Source organism: Fulmarus glacialis, unplaced genomic scaffold (genome assembly GCF_000690835.1).
Source record: "Fulmarus glacialis isolate BGI_N327 unplaced genomic scaffold, ASM69083v1 scaffold12366, whole genome shotgun sequence".
Classification (NCBI taxonomy): Eukaryota; Metazoa; Chordata; class Aves; order Procellariiformes; family Procellariidae; genus Fulmarus; species Fulmarus glacialis.
Window position 1 is genome coordinate 1,098 of NW_009220075.1, and position 20,916 is coordinate 22,013.

At 36.8% G+C, this 20,916-nt stretch overlaps 1 protein-coding gene across 1 annotated transcript in view; it reads left to right on the top strand.

Moving 5' to 3' along the window:
- Nucleotides 1-497: 497 nt before the first annotated feature.
- The window catches only part of NCKAP5 (NCK-associated protein 5), a gene marked incomplete at its 5' end in the record, with an annotated part of 54,073 nt that continues 33,654 nt past the window's right edge, over nucleotides 498-20,916 (top strand). Inside the window, one exon of the mRNA XM_009580625.1 lies at nucleotides 498-617. Within this exon, the coding sequence (XP_009578920.1) occupies nucleotides 498-617 (120 nt within the window). The remainder of the gene's footprint in view (nucleotides 618-20,916) is intronic.

Below are 20,916 nucleotides of genomic sequence, written 5' to 3' on the forward strand. Positions count from 1 at the left end.
TTACAGTGGGGAAGATACAGACCATCCACAGTACGCCAGCCAGAAATGCTGACTTGGTTATTCCAGAAAAAGCAAGGAGGGTATCAGACTTCAGAAGAGTACCTTCAAGGCACAGTACCACTTTGAACTTCTTCCTGCTTTGGTATAGCTTTTGCTTTTTCCTTAGCTTATGCTTATTACAATATTCATATCTTAATTGCTGCTTTCTGCTTTGTGTTGGCTGCAAAATGAAACACATTGCTAGCAAAGTCACTTTTTATACTAACAGAAAACTCCAAAAGGATGTGTCAGGTAACTACTGTTTCTCATTACAAGATTTTTTTAATGTTATCCTGTGATGATCAAACAACTGGAGAAAATGAAGTAGCACATTTTTCTGTTTTGTACTATTTTAAAGGTTGTATATGTATTTCTTCTTAGTATCTGACATTACTTAGAGCTTTTTAAGTGCTTCCGTTACCCGCTTTCTAATCTTCCTATTTTCCCTTATGCTGCAGGATTTGAGGGAGGAATGTATAAAGCTGAAAACAAGAGTTTTTGATTTGGAACAACAGAATCGAACACTAAGTGTGCTTTTCCAGCAAAGAGTCAAACCAGCTTCTGACCTCCTTCTCCAGGTAGGAAATGGCGTTTGCAGAAAGAAAGCTATGAGCTTTGTATTTCTCACAATTACAAATATTTTTCTTCTTTTTAAGGTTATGTCAGTAAGCGGCAAATGACAGTTGATACATTTAATATATTAGAAGAATACCTATATTCTGTAGTTATCTATAATCTGATACCATTGAAACGGAAAGTGTATGCCAATGAGCTATGACAACATATTATGTGCAAATGTGGAGAAAGGAGCACACCTGCAGAGTAACTTACTTTTTTAGGTGCTTCTTCACTATGATAAATGGAATGATATGGGTTCATTATCCCTCTGCAGGGGAGAAGCTCGGATTCCTTAACATTCTGCTTGATGGTGAACAGTGTAATTTCCTGTAAGAAGACAGCCCATTTATTTAACTTTTGCCATATGTGTTACAAGGACTTAAGTACATCTTCACAGGCTTAGAGTGATTTTTTTTTTCCCAGTGTTTTATGGGAGGATATAGCTGAGAAACCAGTTGACCCATCTCCCAGTCCTTTGCCATTCTGGAATAATAAGGGATGTTTCAGTATCCCTTTTCATTTGGCAAAGTCCATTAATGTGAATTAATCCTTTGCTTTGTCATCCTTTTGTAGAAGTAGAATTGCTTTGCAGAAGTTCCAACAAATCTGACCATGAGCTAGGAGAGCAGTAAATGACGACTAATTAAAACTTTGCAGGTTTCTAACAATAGGGCAAATTTTGGTTTTAGCAATGTATTTTATTTCTCACTAGAGAAAAATTCATTCATTTTGGAGGAGAAATTTGGGTCATGTCAGCTAGGTAAGTGATGTGTATCTTATTTAAATCCTCTGATGCTCTGCATCTATATCTCAAAGTAAAATCGGGCCCTTGCACTGTTGCTTGACAGCTAACTCTCATCAGCTTGGGCTGTTTATTGAGGAAACATGGTCTGCTCACCAATTGGTGCTTAAAAGCAAGGGAGTCCCCATGGTGAGGGCAAATAGCTATACTTACTTACTGTGAAAGTCTAAAGCACAGGCAGAGTGGTGCCAGGTCACCATCACAGGGATCTGGGTTCTTGCGTTATCCTCAGGTTCTTGTTCTGTCTCTTGATTTTGTGTTGATTTAGGTATTGCTAGGTCAAGACCTTCTCTCTTCTGATTTCTTCTCCCTTGTCCCCGCTTTTTTCGTGTTTGTTCATCCTTCATAGACTTCTGTGTAGGACTGATTTATCTTCATCCATTCAGAGTTTCTGACACATCTACCACAGCATGAACCTTTATTGCACACTTCTTCTGCTTTTGACAGTCACATCACCTGCTCCTTCTTCCTGGTTTGTTTTTTTTTTTCTTTCTTTCTTTCTTTTTTCTGTTTCCAAAGTGTCTGACTCTAATCTATGTTAGTATTGGGTTAGATTGCACAGAAGTCATACACTTTATTACAGATACAGCTCTTCTTCCCAATTCCTTGTGTGGCAACAATAAAGCCAGGTTATTCTGGGAATGTTATAGAAGTGTTAGATAGCATCTGAAAAGTGGGATCAATGCTTTGACTTGAGTTCCTTGAAACTGGATTGTGTCACTGCTGTGAAAGAAGTTGAAAGACATGAACCTGCATCAAGTAGAAGAAAGAACGAAATGATCTAGCAGGTTTTCCTAAGGGATTCAAACTATTTTACATCATTATTCCTTGCACACTTTGGCAGAAACTAATGTGTATAGATTTTTTTCTCCCCTTTTCACTTGCTCTGTCTTTATTGGCTGAGGAAGAAAGAAAATTAAGATCATTCGCAAAGTCCAGGTCTCCCAGACAGCAGCAAAATTTGTTATGTCCCTACTCTTGCTATCAACAGATTTTAACCCCCCTGGAGAAAAAAGCAGAGAACAAGTTGCAGTGTACATCAGAAAATGAAGAACTTCTATTAAAACACTTCATATGCCATTTTTTACTAAAAAAAAAAACAGTAAATTTGTGAGTTTCCAGAAATTTATTTATCCTGTAACTGTACTGCAGACTTGAATAAATGGTGTGTAGTCTCTGATCTTGCAGTCTGAAATGTAAAATCTGAAGAAGGGTGTTGCCTTAGGACTGAAATTAAGCAAATATTGCTGTGTGGCTCTATAGAATTGAAGCACAGTTTGTCTTCTTGGAAATGCATACATCCCAGATTTAGAGCAGTAGCTAAATATTTGTTTAAATCTGTCACTCTACAGAAGAGTACTAACTATGTGGTTAAGGACATTCCTGTTAAATCATGACCCTAATCAAAGTGAATGGGCAGATACTGCTGACGGGGATGGGGGACACACGCACGTGGTGTTAATTTCACCTTTCCTGTACTGTCTGATACAATACAGTTCCATTTTATTTACATGCAGATCTCATCCTAGGAGTATTCACACTCAATACAATTAAAAATCTTGAGGAATTCTGCAGAAGACGGTATAAGCTAAAAATAAATAGTATTAGTTATTTTTTCTGCATATCAGCTTCTGTGATTTGATTGTATATTACCATCAAATTATTCTGTAATTGACATTAGAAGACTCTTGTATTGAAGAGTAAGCTTATTTTTAAACCATAAACATTCTTGACGTCTTAGATTTCAACAGAAACATAGATTTCTTAAAAAAAAAAGATTTCACCATTGCCCTAGGTTTTTTTATATTTGATTTTAAGCAAATAATACATGACTCAGGTGTCGTCTTCTCAGAAATCGGATCATTCACATTTTTTTCAAAGAAAAGATTGGTACCAGTGTTCTGAATTTGACTGCAGAATTAATGGCCCTTATACCGTACCAGTTGCACTGTGTTGTTTTTCCTCATGCTTCTCACACAGATCAAAAGAAAAACTAATTGCTACCAATTTAAAAAAAAAATCATGTAGTAAAGTTTTCATGACTGCTTCAGGAATCCTTCACTGTAAAACTATTATTAAAAGTACTACACTTTCATGCATTTACAAGAAGTGTAAGTACTCCTGAAATCGAAGGGCCTAATAGTATTTTAAAAGAAATATGTGTGTTTTCTTGAGGCTTGTGATTATGTATATTGCCATAAAAGTTCTTTGCTACTAGGAATTTTGGCGTGCTTACTGCTTGGAGGGAGAGTGATACAGAGGACATGTCACTCCTGTCATGAAAAGATTAAGTAATGCTGATGCAAAGTGTAAGGAGGAAAAAGAGATAACTCACGTTTGGGTTTTTTTTGTCATCTCTTTCGTATTGTAGATGATTTTAAGAGCTACCCTATCTTTCTGGGGATATTCTTTCTAGCTGAAGGGTGTGATTTACAGAGCTGGTATTAGGGCAGATAAATAAAGACGAGCCTGATCACCAATTTTTTTAAATTTTATTTTATTCAGCCAATCTCTCTTCTTAAAATGAAGGAGCCTTGGAAAAGTGTTTCTGTCTCAGCACCATCTGAAGAAGAGCAATAGTTTTAGTTAAAAGCTAGCACAGAGGCGTAGCTTCTGCCCAAGCAGCCTTCATTTTCCTCAGTTAATGTGGTTGCTAGAAAGAGATAAAATTCTGCCTGTCATAGCAAGAGAAGTTTGGGAAAAGAAAACTAGGAACTCCCATTTTAATAAGCCACCTTGTATTTTATCCGGCAGCGGGAGAAATAGTTGGGAATAATAGACTTAAGATTTAAAATTGGGTAGAGGGAAACTGGTTGGAAGTGAAGAAGGAAATGTGTGGAAGTGATATACAGAAGGTGAAAGAATAAGATAAATCCAAAGACAGGATACAAGAGTTGAAATAAGAAGCCTTAGATGAAACTTAACACTTCTGCTTTGCCCATGGCCATGTATAGCATCTATGTAATATTTTTAAATGTAAATGTCAATATCACTATATTTCTGTCTTTGCCTTATTTTTTCTAAATGATGCAGTATTTTCTTCAAAGAAACTTCAAACTATTAAAATCATCAAATTACAGAGTTTTTCCACTTAGCTCTGTTGTCTCACAGACTTGTTTTGACTTTGTCGGGTATAGGCTGCTCAGTCTTGAGACACAGATCTTTTCAGAGATCTTTTCCTTCTAGTTAGCCCTCTTTTTCCACTCCTACCTGAAATTATAACTAATGACATTGAACCTGATTCTGATATTACATATCCTCCTTTTACAACAATGATGACTTGTATAAGGTTACTAAGGATAACAGGGGTCAGGGTTTGCCTTCTGATAGATATCACAGTAATTTGTTTACGTTATGTATCTCTGTTTACATAAATTCAACATGTTGTTAGCTGAATTCTTCCCATGGATGAAGACTTGCTGTCACTTTTCACCCAAAAGTTTGCTGTCACAGTTCTTTTATAAAGCATGCAGGGAACCTTCAGTGATATGTGTTAAAAAGTGGCAAGTAGCAACATTTATTGAGTTGATTTATTTGATTAAGTAAGTAATAAAATTTTCATAGTTGGGAACTGTAAAATAATATTTCTAATAATAAGATTTACAGTATCTCTTGATCCTAAACTATATTTTCATTGCCATTTTATTTCCATCGTAAAAATTCTACTTTATCAATTCCAGAACAAAGCAGGGAGGACTCTTGAAGCATCTATTTTCTCCTTGTGTTTCTCTGGCTAGATTAGTTTCATTTATTACTCATGGACCATCCACATTGTTTAATTTTATGTCTAAAATTTTGTCTAGAATGCTACAGCACAGTCCAATGAATTCTCAGAAGGTCAATTTAAATAATAACAACTTTGTTATAACTGCATTGATATTAGCTCTTTCAATAACCTGACAACTATGCCCTGACATATGAGGTAGAGTGTAGCTGTACATACTTAGATGGAAACAGTTGTACAACTTAGCAGGAAGGGGTAAATTGCACCAACGTCATTATTATATATGGAAAGAAAAAGAGGACAATTAATTGCCCTAACACCTGACAAAAGGAGATGGAATATCTGGCCTCAGAGTCTGACCTCTAGTTCAGACATCATTAGACATGATAATGTCTGAATGCAGAAGGTTAAAAGTGAAGTTGCATTGCTTTACAGCAATCAAATATACGAAATATTTAAGTATTTCAGAAAGTAAGTATCTGAGGGTTTGAAATTAAAACTAAAAATCATCACATACTGTTAGAAAATAGTTTGTCAGCAGTCCAAATTGTATTTAAATAACTGGATTGTTGTATGCTGAGCAGCAGCATAATTCCCATCTGACAGAAGCCAGCTGCTAGTCCTGCCTTGTGCCTCTGGGTCTTCAGAGAGCAGGCAGACTTGAGACCAAGATCAGCAAATTGTATCTGAAGTTTTGAAACTCCTGCAGTTACCTGCTTATTTTCTTACTTCACATTTGTTCCTTTGTATCCGTCAGATTGTCAGGGTACTCTTATCTGCAAATCTTCTGAAAAGTTCCAGCTCCAGAACAAACTCTGTCCTGTCCTTCTCAGCAAACGTATAAATATAAATCAGGTGTTGCAGTATCTGTAGTGACATATACTTACTCAGGAATCAGGACTGGTGGCTTGAGGGAGAAATTCATTTCAGATCTGCTAATTAGAAAACGGCTTAAAAGTTATGACAATCTCAAGGGCTGTATCAACAGACAAAAAGGTAATTGTATAAATTTAAAGCATGTTTCAGATATATTAAGTTTAAACTAGTACATTAAACTTTATCCAAGAATTACGTTCTCACCTACTGAGAAGTGAGGTGGTGGTTTTTACACCATTTGCAGTTCTCAAAAGATTTCAGGCCATAGCCCTGCTGGAGTGCTTTCTCCAGATCAAGGCTACCAAAGGTGCACAATTACTGTCATGAAGATCCTGTCCCAAGAAAGAGCATCCAGTCTTGTAGCAGTCAAAAATTATAAAAATGCTTCTGGCTATCAGGGATCAAGACAGTGATCTAGTAAGGATCAAAGATTTTTGAGACTTTCAAGAACAAATTAAAGGAACATTTCTTCCTGTGAAGATGCTGATGTCATTATTTCCAGTCTTGCATTTTCTCAGTAAACTAGTACCTAGTTTCTATTTCTGTCATGTCCTTACTCACCAAGAACATCTGAGAAGACAGAAATACAAAGCTTTGACTCTCTGTATTTCATCTCAGCTTAAATCATCAACACGTAATAATACATTATAAACCATATTTCTTACTTGCCCTATTTGCAGCTCCAAATATATGCTGAAGAAACATGACAGAAATAAAGTGTTCATGAGAACCTACTGGTTAGATGAATGGGTGACCAAAGTCAGTGATGACAAAAGGAAAGGAAATAGCTCCCCCTGAAGAAACTCCATCTAACCTCCCTAAGTTAAGCCGTATGACTTCTAGTTTTGACTGAACAGCAGCAGCATAATACCTGAAAGAATTAGGCTGATATCTGATATCCAGCCAGCTCTAGAAGGAGGCTCTGAGATAAGCAGATTTTTGGGAGCGCACTGAGAATCACTGGATGTCATCCACCGCAGTGGCTCTCTGCAGGTTGTCTCTTGTCACAGGGACTTATGCTTGTAAGTATGTAAATCACAGCCACAGTGTGTAGACCTCCAAGAAGCTTTGTGAGATCCCTTGAGCGAAATGGCTGAGGCGGCTTTTCTTGTCCCTCAAGAACACCACTCTGTAACATGGGGGAATCCTGACGTGCTCTTTCCTGACTAGGGAAACTATAAAACTTTCATTCTTAAAGTAAAACATTTGCCAAAATGATTTGCTGGATCTAAATCTAGTTCAGGCTCATAAAGGAAAATCACAAAAATTTTTGTTATAGACCGTGGCATGACGTATGAGAGGAGAGGTGGGGCATTATCCTTCACAACACTTAAAACTAAGGCAAACAAAGCACAGCTAGAGGTTCAGTGGAGAACAGTATTTTATTATGAGGGAGTTAGATCAACTGACCTTATAGGTCTGCTCCATCTGTAATTTGTGTTTTGGTGATCTCCCTTCTTGTCAGACTGTTGTCCCTTATTTCAGCACCTAAATTCTTACCAATTTGCTCTCAAACAAAAAGAAACTATTAACTAAATAAAGCAAACAAAGCACAGCTAGAGGTTCAGTGGAGAACAGTATTTTATTATGAGGGAGTTAGATCAACTGACCTTATAGGTCTGCTCCATCTGTAATTTGTGTTTTGGTGATCTCCCTTCTTGTCAGACTGTTGTCCCTTATTTCAGCACCTAAATTCTTACCAATTTGCTCTCAAACAAAAAGAAACTATTAACTAAAGCTCACTAGGCATGTAGTTCTGATGGAAATGATAATGCTTTTAAGAGAAAATTACCCCCAAGTGCTAGAATTTCATCTGTCCAAGTACTTTAACTAGCCTTGAGAGGTTCCAAAGAAAAGCACTGAAAGGCTTTCCATATCTACCAAACATGACATCTTGTGATACAATTTTAAATATATAATTTTCAGATACCAAATCTAAAAATGAGCTTTTTCCATTATCCTAGTGATAATAAATTGCTACAGAGATACCAAAAGCAGTAAATCAAATGGGCAAATAATCTTTAGGAAAGCCACAAGTGATCTTTGGTGAAGTATTTATGAATGATTTTGACTGAGGAGAGCAATATTTTTTAAGTTTTGAAGAAATATATAGGCATTGTTCTGAAGAGCAAAGACAGTTTTTCAGAGTAAGCACGTGTCAAGAAAACCGTGGGGCTGTACTGGTCTTAACTTTTGAGTCAGATTTTACTGCCTATTTTTTAGACAAAGAAAAATATGCAACTGACACTGGGTGAACCATAGAGTTCTCTTTATTTTATGCATGGATTTTTATTATCAGTGATGATACACGTCGTGGCAGGAATCCAATACAGCATTTGAAATCCTAACCAAGTATGTGGGCAGACTCATTAAGTACAAGAATGTTTTTCATGGTTTTTGCTATTATTGTGTACATTCAGTATGCGATTATATTTAAGAAAAAAGAAAGGAGTTCCACAATACGAAGTAGTATTGCTATATTCCTTTCCAAACTTGCCCTTTCCAAACTTGCCCTGTGCTTCAAACCTCTAATAAGCATTAAAAAGATACCCTTTTTTATTCCATGCAGTTATATTTAACCTGTAACAATGCTTAACCTGTTGGATGCTCTTTCAGCCTGCTCTGTTTGCTGAACATATTAGCAAGATGTATTAGCAACTTATCATGTAAATCCCTGCATAAATGGTTAAGTGTAAGGATAGAGGCTGGTTAGAGGCAGCCTTTATTCTAGATTGTGAACTTTGTGAAAACTCTGAGTTACTCATGTGTTTATGTTTTGTGTGGCCAACAGATCCATCTTTTTATCTGATATGTTCTGGTTTTGAAGTTTACAATTTTTTTTTTTAATACATTTGGTCCATTTAAGTCAAGAGTCATTCATTCAGGTTTCCTTTCTAAATGGAAAAATCTTTCTCACTGACATTCTGATAGCAAAAATTAGCATGGATTTTTTCTAATGTTATCACAGTACGTGATGTGGTAAGTACAAGCCACATGTTACATATAAAACTCTAAGTTCATGTCATCAGGTCAACTTTTAAAGCCTCCCCATTTTGGATTTCACAGTGGCATAAAATAGTAGCCACTGCAAGCCCCGCTTAAATACAATATGCACAAACAACAGGTGTGCTAGATAATTGTTTTCTCATCACGGTGCGTATTTCACACTCCATAACTCCCAAATGAAATACCAAGAGAATGCATGAAATTAAATGATTCAAAGATTTAGAGGTCTTCTTCTTGTTGTGGTAAAGTGGGAATCTGTTGCAATTCTAAAGCTGTATAGAAATATAACCATTATTATTACAGACATGTTTTCTTCTTACTGCACTAATGGAGCTAAGTATGTAGTTCGTTTTTGTTTTCTTAAGACTTTGAAACTTAAATGAAGGATAACTGCAAAAGTGTGTGTATATGAAACAATAGATAAAGGATTAATTTAATCTGTTATTGCACTCAATACATATAAAACTTAATTTCTATTTTACTTTATAATTGTGGTTTTGTTATTATTATTTAAGTGTAGTGGCACTTTGCAGACATGAAGCAATATGGAATTATGGCTCTTTTACTTAAAAATAGGTGTACCAATAAGTTATCTACTTGGTAACATTTAAGCTGTTCAGATTATATCAGTGTAATTTGCTAGTAATTTTAAATTATACATTCCATCAAATGAATCAAACTAACATTACGCTAAGTGGTTTATAGCACATAAGATTACTCAATAGGTATTTTCTGCTGCCATCTGTTATGAAAAAATTCATTTTCCTATGATATACTTTGTATGTTTTCTGTACTCTTATGGATACTGCTCATAGAAGAAAGAGGTGGTAATTAGAATAAAATGCTATTCATAATGAATCATAAAACACCTACTGAACCAACCCCATCTTTTAGTATTGAATTTTACTAATGCTCTCCTTTGTTTCCCAAATGACCTATCTTCTTTAATGATGGTTTAGATACTGGTAAGATTCAAACCCAAAGGCCATGACACTATTGACTAAATCTCTGATGACTTCGCTGAGAATGTGAAATACTGTATTGCAAGATAAAATCAGCACGTGGATGCTCAGTGAAACTGAAGAGTCCATTAGTGCCTTAACTCTTAAATTACCATCTGGGTATCTCTTTTGATAAGGACAAGCTAAAAGGAAAAGTTACCTTTATCATTAAATCTTTAACAATGTGATATTGACAGACTTGAGTCTTTCTACATTTTTAGCATTTTTAGATTGCATTCATGCTCATTTCTTCCTCTGGATGTGAGCAAGCTGTGTTTCATTAGTCACTAACCAATGTCTGGGTGCAGGGAGGAGCAGTGATTTGTCTGTGTCCTGTGTGCGTTACAAGGGCATCGTCAACATTATGAATTAAACTCCATCTTCCTGCATTACAAGTATGGAAACCAGACTGCCAAAGTAATGGCATCTTGAATTAATATCAGTGCTTTAAAAATCTCAAATATATGCCCACTTTTCAGTTCATCTTTCTGCTATACAGTTTCAGAGATGAACTACTTAATTTTGTAGTGTTTTGATCCTAAATTTTTATATTCAGTCATATTTTAAAAGCAGAAATGCTCCATCTTTTTTTTTTTTTAAGTTTCCTATTACTTACTCTTAACTCTTGTTTTTTTCTTTAAACAAGCCGTGTGTACTTTTCCTGTAGAGTAGATACAGGACCAGGCACAGGTCTAGGCACAATTATTACAGATTATAGATACTGCAAGTGTGAACATGAATCAGAGATTAGCACTGTATTTTAGAGGCTCACTTAAATTTATTCCACTAAATGGTCCTTAGGAGATCTTGACAATAATTAGAAATCTGGGTACTCTCATCTCTGTTACCAGTCTTCACCAGTTCATGGGGGAATAACAAATGGAATTAACCTTTAATTTAGGTCTTTAGGTCCTTCATGCCCACAGGACTAGACTTTCAGGTGTTCAGGCATTGTGCTGAGCTCTTCTAAAAATCTGGCTGCTTGTTTGGTGCCAAACTGGGAGCTGACCCATTTTGAAATTCCTATATAATACCTCCTAAGCCCTGCTTCTATCTACCGTGAAAAAACGATCAATTCACAAGGGCACAGATTCCTAATCAAATGTTGGCACCGCTTCTTCTGAACACAGGCAGCTGCTGAAAGGGTCTGCAGCTATCGGCCATCTATGCTAGAGGTAAAGCTCACAGCTGCTTCAAGCCTGGGGACAGGCTGCCTCTGGTATAGGCTGCAGAGTGGGATAGGGGACTCTCTTCATTGTCATCATATGCCAGGGCCTGGCACTCCCAAGGCTGGTCCAGGTCCTAAATAGTGCTTAGAGGGCAACTCTACCTTCCCTTGCAAGAGCACAATTTGTCCCAGGAGCAAAGACTGACATTTCTTGTTTTCCATTTCCTGGTATTCCTCCTGGCTACAGCAGTAGGAGCAAGGTGCAGATGAACATGGGCAGTGCAGGTCCATATCCTCATATTGTCCAGTATGGTGCACGCTTCTTGTTGGTACCAGCACTGGCTCTCCCACCTCACCTGTGTTTCAGCCTTACTAAGATTTCTTTGCTTGCATGGCCAGGCTGATTGCGAGATCCTTTTGTGGTTTCTCACCACTCGGGAGTAGGTTGGTGGAATTACAGAGGTCTGAAGCCAGGATTTGAGATGCTTATTCAGATCATCAGGTCTACAGAGTTGTACTCCGTCCCGCACACAATGATGTACTCCGTCCCTATGATTTTTGTATATGACGGTAGGGGTTGCAGAACTTGAACTGCCATTTGGAGATCTTGTGGTCAGATTGGAGACTTTCAAGAATGAAATACCACAACACATGCACACTGTGACCCTCTAGAAGCTTTATTTCTGAAAAGCAGCAAAAGTTTGGGAAGTCTATGGGACAATTCCTGACCTGGCAGAAATTCTTTTCATTTCAGTACAAGAAGTGGAGCCAATAATTCTTACCAACTGGGAATCTGCCCAGTTGGAGACAAACATTCTTTTCAAACCATACGTCAAGTAAGTGCTTTGAGGAAAAAGGATAGAATAAAGTACCTTGTATCAAGGTATTAAAGAAAACCTTCTTAAAAAGTCTCGCCTTATTTGAAATTATTCTGTCAGAGCCAAAAACAATGCATTAGAGTTGGAGAGAAAATATGTATGTAAAAGCCTTAAACTAACAATAAAAGTATTTCTTGAAATCCTCCTCCTACTTTTAAACTCCTTTCAGTTCATCTGACATTTCAACAATATTACACCAAAAAAAAAAAAAAGACGGTAGGGGGATGGAGAAACCTTTTAAATGCATAATATGGACGCAAGAAAAATACGGCTTGTTCAACATTAACCTTGACAAATTCGTGCTCTTGTCATTTAAATGAATGAACCTTTCCAGTGTCTAGCTTGCTGGGCCTTGGAAACCGCAGTGAGGAAGGACTGTAAAAATGATGCTCATCTCTCTTAAACTATTTTTCTGAGTAAATGAATTATTTCAATGAAATCCAAATAAGGATGAATCTGCTCGCTTGAGTCACCTGTTCACAGCCAATGAACTTCCATGTGAAACAGTGCTTACCCTCCTCTGTTGCCATGTATTGATCTAAAACATCTTCCCTGAGCCTTCTCTCTCCTTTTCCTCCTACAGGCAAAAGGTTAGAGTTAGATAATAGTATTAATTTTCCAGACATCTGCACATGTTTTAATAGCCTTTAGAAGGTTTGAAATGGCTTCTGTTTGACCACCACAGGGCTAAAATGCCATTAAGACTTAGATTGTAGCAATACATAACAATCATAGCCCCGTAGTTCAACCTGGCAATAAAAAAGCTAATTTATTTTATCGGAGATTTAAATTAATGTGATGAACTCCTCTCTCAATAGGAGCTGTAACACCACTCTTACAAAAATACCATGGCCCTGCATATTTTCAAAACCACATAAAACACTTGTGACAAACCATGTGTATGTGTTTGTTCTGTGTGCTTTTTGAGTGTTTGCGTGTGTGTTTGTGTGTTCACATAATACCACTTACCATTCCTGAGGCCATTTTGTTTTTTCTGTCATATCTTCATTCTTAGCCTCATTTTCTTTTTTTCTATCATCTTACTAGTGATTAATAGATCCAGGGCAGTCTCCAGTGTTAGCCTTTTTTTTTACCACGCTGAGATCTGGAATTTTCTTGTGGGCAAAAATTATTACTGGTTAGGTAAACTGAGTTTAAAATAGCTTTTAAAATAGACATATGCAGTTAGTAAGGATATTTTTGAAAATCTGTGAAAGAAATATTTAGAGCTCAGACAGTTTTCATTTCCAACTATATGCTAGAGGAAAGCTTCAGCTTATCCCATTATAAAGTGATAAAGCAGCATTTGATAGCAGCAGCTTCTGTGATAAAATGATCATGGCAGCACTGAGAACAAATCTAATAAGGGAATTGATCTGTAGATTCCAATTCTGTAAGAGCCAACATCGATCAACATAAATGTCAATAACAAGATCGTACTGAGGTCTGCCTAATTTCTTTAGATGATTTTGGGGTATAGTCAGAAAGTGAATGTGAAAATGAGTTTTAAACTGTAGGAATCACCAAGACACAGACCAAAATTATGTTGTGCTACCAGGAATATCGCCGACTGTCATAGTATCAGCAATTTAGCAGCATGTTGAAATTAGTGAGTAGCATTTAATGAGATAATGATTGATAATGCAATGCCTGTTGTATAAGTGAGACTGAAGCATCAGTACTTTTCATCTGTGTTTTCATGTTAAAGCATTTCTTAAATACAATGAAATAATAAAAAGCAGCCCGCCTTTTTACTGCTAAAGCATAGATAGCATGTGCAGGGCATGCCATAAAAGATTAATGGTATAGTTCTTCCTTGTCACAGGAGCTCAGTATAGACTTGTTTCCTAGACTGAGTCTGACCATGCTAAAATGTTACGAAAAAATGGTTTTGTTTGTGAGCAATGTAACAAGAGAAGGTGTCAGGATGTGCAGGATTCTGCTTTTCACTCTTTGATATTCCTATAATTCATAGCACCTACGTGATGTTGGCACTCATTTAGCAAAGTGGAATTAACATATTAATTAGTATTAGATTAATAGAAAGGTATTTACAAAAAACATTTACTGTTTTGTACCAAATTCATAAGAAACAAAATACAAATAGGTACTTAATGAGTCTCAACTCTTCTGCAATACTATTCTCACAAAACTGCTGTTTTACCATACTCCAAGGAGTCTTCCATGAGCAAGCTCACTGAAAACATTTATTTCATTAATTATTTACATTCTGACTAGCTGATTACTGGGTCATTGATGTAAACTGTTGACTTTACAGTAATTACAAACCGCAGAGAACTTTATACATACATTTTCCTAAGAAATTAAATTAGCTTATTTTATTATTACTGCAATATTTACAGAATCCTACCATAGTGCTATTAAAGTGAGAACTAACACTTTGGAGTCTCAGAGCTTGAAAACACGGATAGATTTATAAAATGAAAACTAGGATCAGAGAGGATTACTTCGTGCCTTTCAATGTATCTTTTATTTAAAGCAGTTTATAAAAATTAATAAAACTAAGGGATTTGGAACAGGAGTAATTTTAGGCTTACATTAATGTTGTCAACTCTCTGGAGAACACAGAGAGATTATGTTATTTATGTTTGTGCATCAAATGTCTGCTTAATACCTCCCAGTTTATACCCTAGGATATAAGTTCCCAACCTTCTGAGTTACTTTGGAATCTTACTCACTGGGTTTTGCCATCTCTGGATGGCTTGATAATAATGGAGAGCAGCAAGCCTAGATAATCTGAAGCAGATGCAAGTGAAACTTTTGTTTTATTTTTTGTGCTGATTTGCCTTGTTAACAGAATTTTCTGATGTAGTTTTAGCACCCTAATCTTCCACACAAATGTTTATAATATCATACCCTTGTACTTTGTCTTGGATGTTGTCAGTTAAGTTTCAGTAAACTCACCTGGAGGATTTACCAGCAAAACCGACAAACCACTATTAATACTGGCTTTGAATTTAAAGTCTGGCATCTTCTGTATCACCAGGCTTCTAGGTTTTTTAGCAAAGTCAGTCTAGTAGGAGGGAAGAATAACAAAAACAAATGGCAAATATCAAATTAGAACTTTCATGGAAGTATTTTTGTTAGATTAATGGAAAATTCAAATCCACTTGACTTGAAATTTCTGGAATAGCTGGAAACTTCCTTTTTTTTGTACTAAGAACTGATTTAGCTTATTGAAATGTATTTTACAGTTAATCAGTTTAATATTCATTTTATGTGTTTGTGATTGTTTCCTGAATTTTCCACAGTTGTAGGTAAGACCAATAAATAACAGTCTCCAACTGCCTGCTTATAGCACTGTGAAAGTTATCCTAGGGTTCACTTACTGTGTATTAACACCCTCCTCCCACCAAAAATAAATCCAACCAGCTATAGTGGTAAGTATCCTGCAATACAGTTATTGAGAACCACAGCAGCAACATATAGGGCAACCTAATTTTAGTTAACCTGTCAGACAGACCTTGAGAAAGAACGGAATATTAAATATGAAAGACAACATATATGTTCATACTAAATACCGTGGGGCATAAGACTTCTGAGTTGCTTTGCCGCTTTCAGACTGAGCTGTATAACCTTCCATGTTACACGCTTTTGCCAAATATCACGTACCTTCATTAATAGCTTGGTCTGTTAGAAATGGTGCCTGTAGCAACAGAGTAATAGAAAAAATAGCATAGTGTGATGCATTAGCTTTACAGTCAGAAGTTTTATGTGCTTGCCTGCACGGAGGTGTATTAATAGCTTCTAGAGGTCTAGGAAGTGATAAGCATGTAATTATTTTGGGGAAGGGAGGAGTACTTTAAAGGGTCAAAGGCTGTTAGTTTTCCACTCCAATTTTAGCCCCAATCCTGTACATGGTTAAACATGGCCGAGCGGTAGGAGAAAGGAGTTACTTGACAACTTGACTCCATATCACATGTTCTCCTAGATATCTCCTGTGACAAACTCCTATTACCCATATTGCAGAGCTTTCTTCACTTTCTCTAGGGAATGTTCTGCAGCAAAAGAACAGGCCTAGAACAGAGCTGTGGTGAGCCTCTAGTTTCTCCTATGCTTCACTGATACTTTGCTTTTCCATGGCTGCTTATTGATGCAAAATTTTGGTGCACAGGTATAGATTAATTGGTCGTGTTTGCTATATGTACAAGTGAAAATATGAGTCTAAATATTTGTTGCAAAATAATCTCATATAGTCAAACCTGTATGTTTTACCTGTAAACATGTAACAAATTTTGTAAAGATATAAATCCAGAAGCATAGAATTATTGAGCTGTTATGTTACTACCAGTGAATGTGAACAGGGACTCAGAATGCTATCCTAATGCTGAAAGGAAGAAAAGTTAGTATCTGAACCTAGTGTTTCTTCCTTTGAAAATGCTGATTTTTTAATTCCGCCCCCCCTCCCCACCCCCCTCCGAAATAACAGTTGTTTTCTTATTTCTCATCCTTTAAAGCTTGGTCTCTTTTTAAAGCACTTGTGAAAATCTAGAGAAGCATACACCCATATGGATGTTTCTGTGTTGCTTATAAGATAAGTCCATGTTTTATTCCCAGAACTGGCACAAAAAATCACATTATTAACTGTTTACTTCTGGGCAGAAATACAAGAATATGATTGTGCATAGGGGACCTTATTACATGTAAAGGCACTGCTGAAAAGTGGTAAAAAGGACAGGAGTGCTTCTTAAAGACACACTGTATTCTGCAGCTGAACCACCATAATGCTAGACTTCATGTTAGTCTAAAATATTTATAAGAAATAGCCACAGTCAGAAGTAACTTCACACTGTTAGGATAAATGATGATTGCAAAGCAAATTATTAGAGCATTAGAAGGAAAAAAGCACGGCTATTTCCATAGTGAAAAGTCCTTGAAATTACCCTAAAGGATACAGGTATAAAAAGGCATCTGAGGTGGCATATATCATGCACAAGAACTCTGCTGGGAAGCTGCCTTTCTTCACATGCAGTAAGCAGCTGGAAAGATCAAGGCAAGTTCCTAACCAAACTGGTTAACTAGTGGAAAGTGCTCAGTATCACAATTGCTATTGCCATTATAAACTGTGAAAATGGAAAGAATAATTTTCTTTTACTACAAAGTAAAGAGTGATGGCCGTGAATTCCTGTTTATAAGAAGTGAATAGTAGGAAAGTAGGTCATAATTCTGAATTTTCTATTAAATATATAACTTCCAAGAGCTGAAAAAATTATTATAATTTTATTTTCATGACATCAATTATATACAATAAACCATCAGGCATTGCTATATGTGCACAGTATACAGTTGCAAGTACGTTTCCTATGTTAGTGATTATTAGAATTAAATAAAATGGAAGCATCTTTTTGCAGCTTTCACTTTTGCTTCATATTTGGCTGTTTTATGTTGACAACCACTTGTTCTGCTCTCTTTAAAAAACGGAATTACCATATGTCAAAAGCAGATGTATTACAAACTCTGGTTTGTCTAAAAGCAAAATCTATTTCTACTCTCAGAGGTTTTATTATTTTTTCCTTACACTTAACTTTCTCCTTTATTTCAGAGTATTTAGTGTATGAGAAGTTCATACTTCATACTTTGAATAGTGCGTGTTCTTAATCTAGGTAACTTCTGATGGAACAGGTGAAGGATGTTCTCTTATCTCCAGCTGAACATCCGTTCTGCAATGTATCTAAGGACTAAAAAAATCAAGATTTAGTTTCATGACAGATTATATTTCTGCATAAACTAATACTACGTAAATTGCATAGTTAATCGTATTTTTTTCTTTCTTTCGTCTGCTATCTTCTATGGTGTAATGGAAATGTAGTGTACAGTACTATTTCTTTAAGACCTTTGAAACTAAAGCTCATCCTAGATGTGATTAATTCGTAGCTGCACTCTGCTTCTGATGGATATGACAGTCAAAGATGAACAAGGGAGGAGGAAGAGCGAGATAGGTCAGATGATTGTGAAAAAAAGTCAGCTAGAAAGAGCTCTTGTGTTTCATAAGTCTCTGTCACACCTATAAAGAGATCACCATATCAGCACTCTTCTTGTGTTGCACATTTTTTTGCACCTTTTTGGTGGAGTTACTAAGACTTAACTCATTTAGTACAATAGGGATAGAATTGGAGCGGTGGTGTTGCTGCCTGTGGACTTGAGGGGAATCTTCTTTGTGCAGATAATTATTAAAAATGAGCGGTGTGAAGGTTGCAGAAAAGGTATTCCCTGCCAGTCCAATTACAATGGTCAGGCTATATAGGAGAGCAATCCAGAGGATGCCTGTTCAGGTTCGTGATGCCCCAGGTAACAGCAGAAACGGGAGGAGGCCACGCGCACCAAACATTCACAGCTCTGGCACAGAGCACCAGGATGAAAATGTCTCCTTAGAACCTAGAGAGAGAATTTCTCTCTTGTGAATGATGGACTTTGGCTCCTGTGAGAAAAGCAAAGCCAATTGATTTAATAGCAATTAACTCATCCAATATTGGAGAGCCGTGTACAGTTTGGCATAATTCATTGAAAATTGTTCTGGCAATGCTGCAGGCCATTAGGCGCTTCAAAAGGAGATGGGAACGGATAGATATTCTGCACAGATACAGTCCAGAGGCACAATAGTTAGGGGAGTCTCTCTGTAATATTGCCTCATGCCCGTAGGCAGTAGCCTTCTTTTGTCTTCCTAGAAAGCCTTAATAAGAATGCTGCTCGGGGTGGGGGGGAACTGGCCTACTATTTGATGGATTGGTTATCTGCCTGCCAGATAATTGTATTTCCTATTGCACTTGATATAATAGGTTTCCACCTAAATTATCAATTACTTTGTTTTTATTTTTTATGTGGGTTACAGGAGTTAATCTTGACATTGAGCCACAAAGGGCACGGCCTTTTCTGCATCAATCTCACAGGTGAAGGAGGAGCTTTTCTACTACTGGTCACAGGCAGCCACAGAGAGGCCCTTTCTGCTCTGCCCTGGCCTCTGTACCTCTCAGCACCCACTTTCTGTAGAGACATGGGTCTAGTTTGGCTAAGATGCTATGAACTTTTTAGTCCGTACCTGCCCCAGCAGTAGTCAGTACAAGTAATTTCCAAGCAAGTTGGCCCAGCCCATACTGTGTGCAATTCCATAAGGGTTTTCTGTTCTGCTGCATCCAGTGCTCCTCATGGTTTCCTGTGTTCAGAGGGGCCCAGACGTTCCCCACCATGTAGTAATATTGCCCGGTTTCCCCTTACCGTTATATAAGGCACCAACAAATGGGGCAGGTGACTTGGATTTATAGTTGTAACTCTTCAGTTTCATATTTAAGTATTCATTTAAACTGATGTGATCTTTTCTGTGGAAGTCATTCTGTGCTGTGGTCTACCTTTTGTTGCATTGCATCATGATAGCATCAACAGTGATTTTAATATTGTACAATTTTCAAGGCAGCAGTAACTCCTTGATCTAGTTACATGACTGCCATCTGAAAATAACCGTAAAGGACACAGTACATTTTGTGTATCTGAGAAGAAATCAGAATCAAAGTACATAGCACAATCTGTTACTTGATTTTAAATGGATCATTAATGAGGTTTTTTAACACATGGTAGAGTTTTTCCATTTTTGAATTAGAAAATTGAGAAGGAAAAAGAAAAAATAAATGAAAGAAAAACATTTTTCTTATCATTTTTCTTTTGTAATTGGATGACTTGCTTCAGTGCTGTGTGACTATATTTAATTAATGATCTCAAACTTTGTTATGCTGTTTGTTAATGCTAGTCATTGTGCTGGCCATGAGTCTGTTAGTTTTTTTGCGTATGTGGGGGGGGGGAATATTCCCAACGTGATGATCTTTTGTTTGATACAGAAATATAATCACATTATACATCTTGAGAACACAGTTTCCTTCTTTGTTAATCATTTTAGTCTGCTGATTCACCTTTAACGCTGGCAAAGATGATTCAAACATAGCATGACCCATGTGCAGCCCAGCCCTTCTGGTCACTGGGCCAGTGTGGAGGGACCCTCGAAACTCTGAGCTGTTTACAGCGTGCTCTGCTGGGCTACGTCCTATCACTGGCCAAAAATTATTTCTGTTTTCTGCCTGTTCCAATTGGGCTGATCTCTGCTGTTATGTCTGATATGGACAATAACAGCAGCACACTAAATTCCATTGGATGACATTATAGGGATATATTTAGTTTCCCTTATTGAGATGCATATATGTTCCCATTTAAGTAATGCAGTTGGAAACTTCATGAATTCCAACTTCATGAAGTTGGAAACTTGCTGGAAAAATGAGAAGACAGTTTTACAACTGTAAAACTCCTATAGCACTATTTCTAGGATACTTTTTTCTGGGAAAATAAATGTTCAAGTATAAATGTTCATCCATCTCAGATGTCCCCAGTCATCATCTCTAATGCACAGATCTGGCTATAGTGACTTCTGCTAAAATATCTCTGGAAGCAAAAATCAGGTGACTGGTTTCACTGAAGAAAGTAATTCCTTTGCAAAGAGCAAGTACACCACTTGTTCATAACATCAGTGACTCCTGGTTCTGAAAACAGTGGAATTCTCTTGTGGTTCAACAATGCAGTTGGAATTATTGTCAAGAATAACACGTGTACTAAGTCAATAAATCTGTGAGTTTGGAAAGGCATTTTACCTGGAGCTTAAATCTTGAACAAACACCTGACAGTAACTCTAGTAATAACACTTTAAAAGGTGTATACTGAATAGCTAGGTGATAGGCATCACTGATGTTAAAAAACATATAGCCTGGAGGTAGTTAATATTTATAATGAAAAGTATATTGGATACT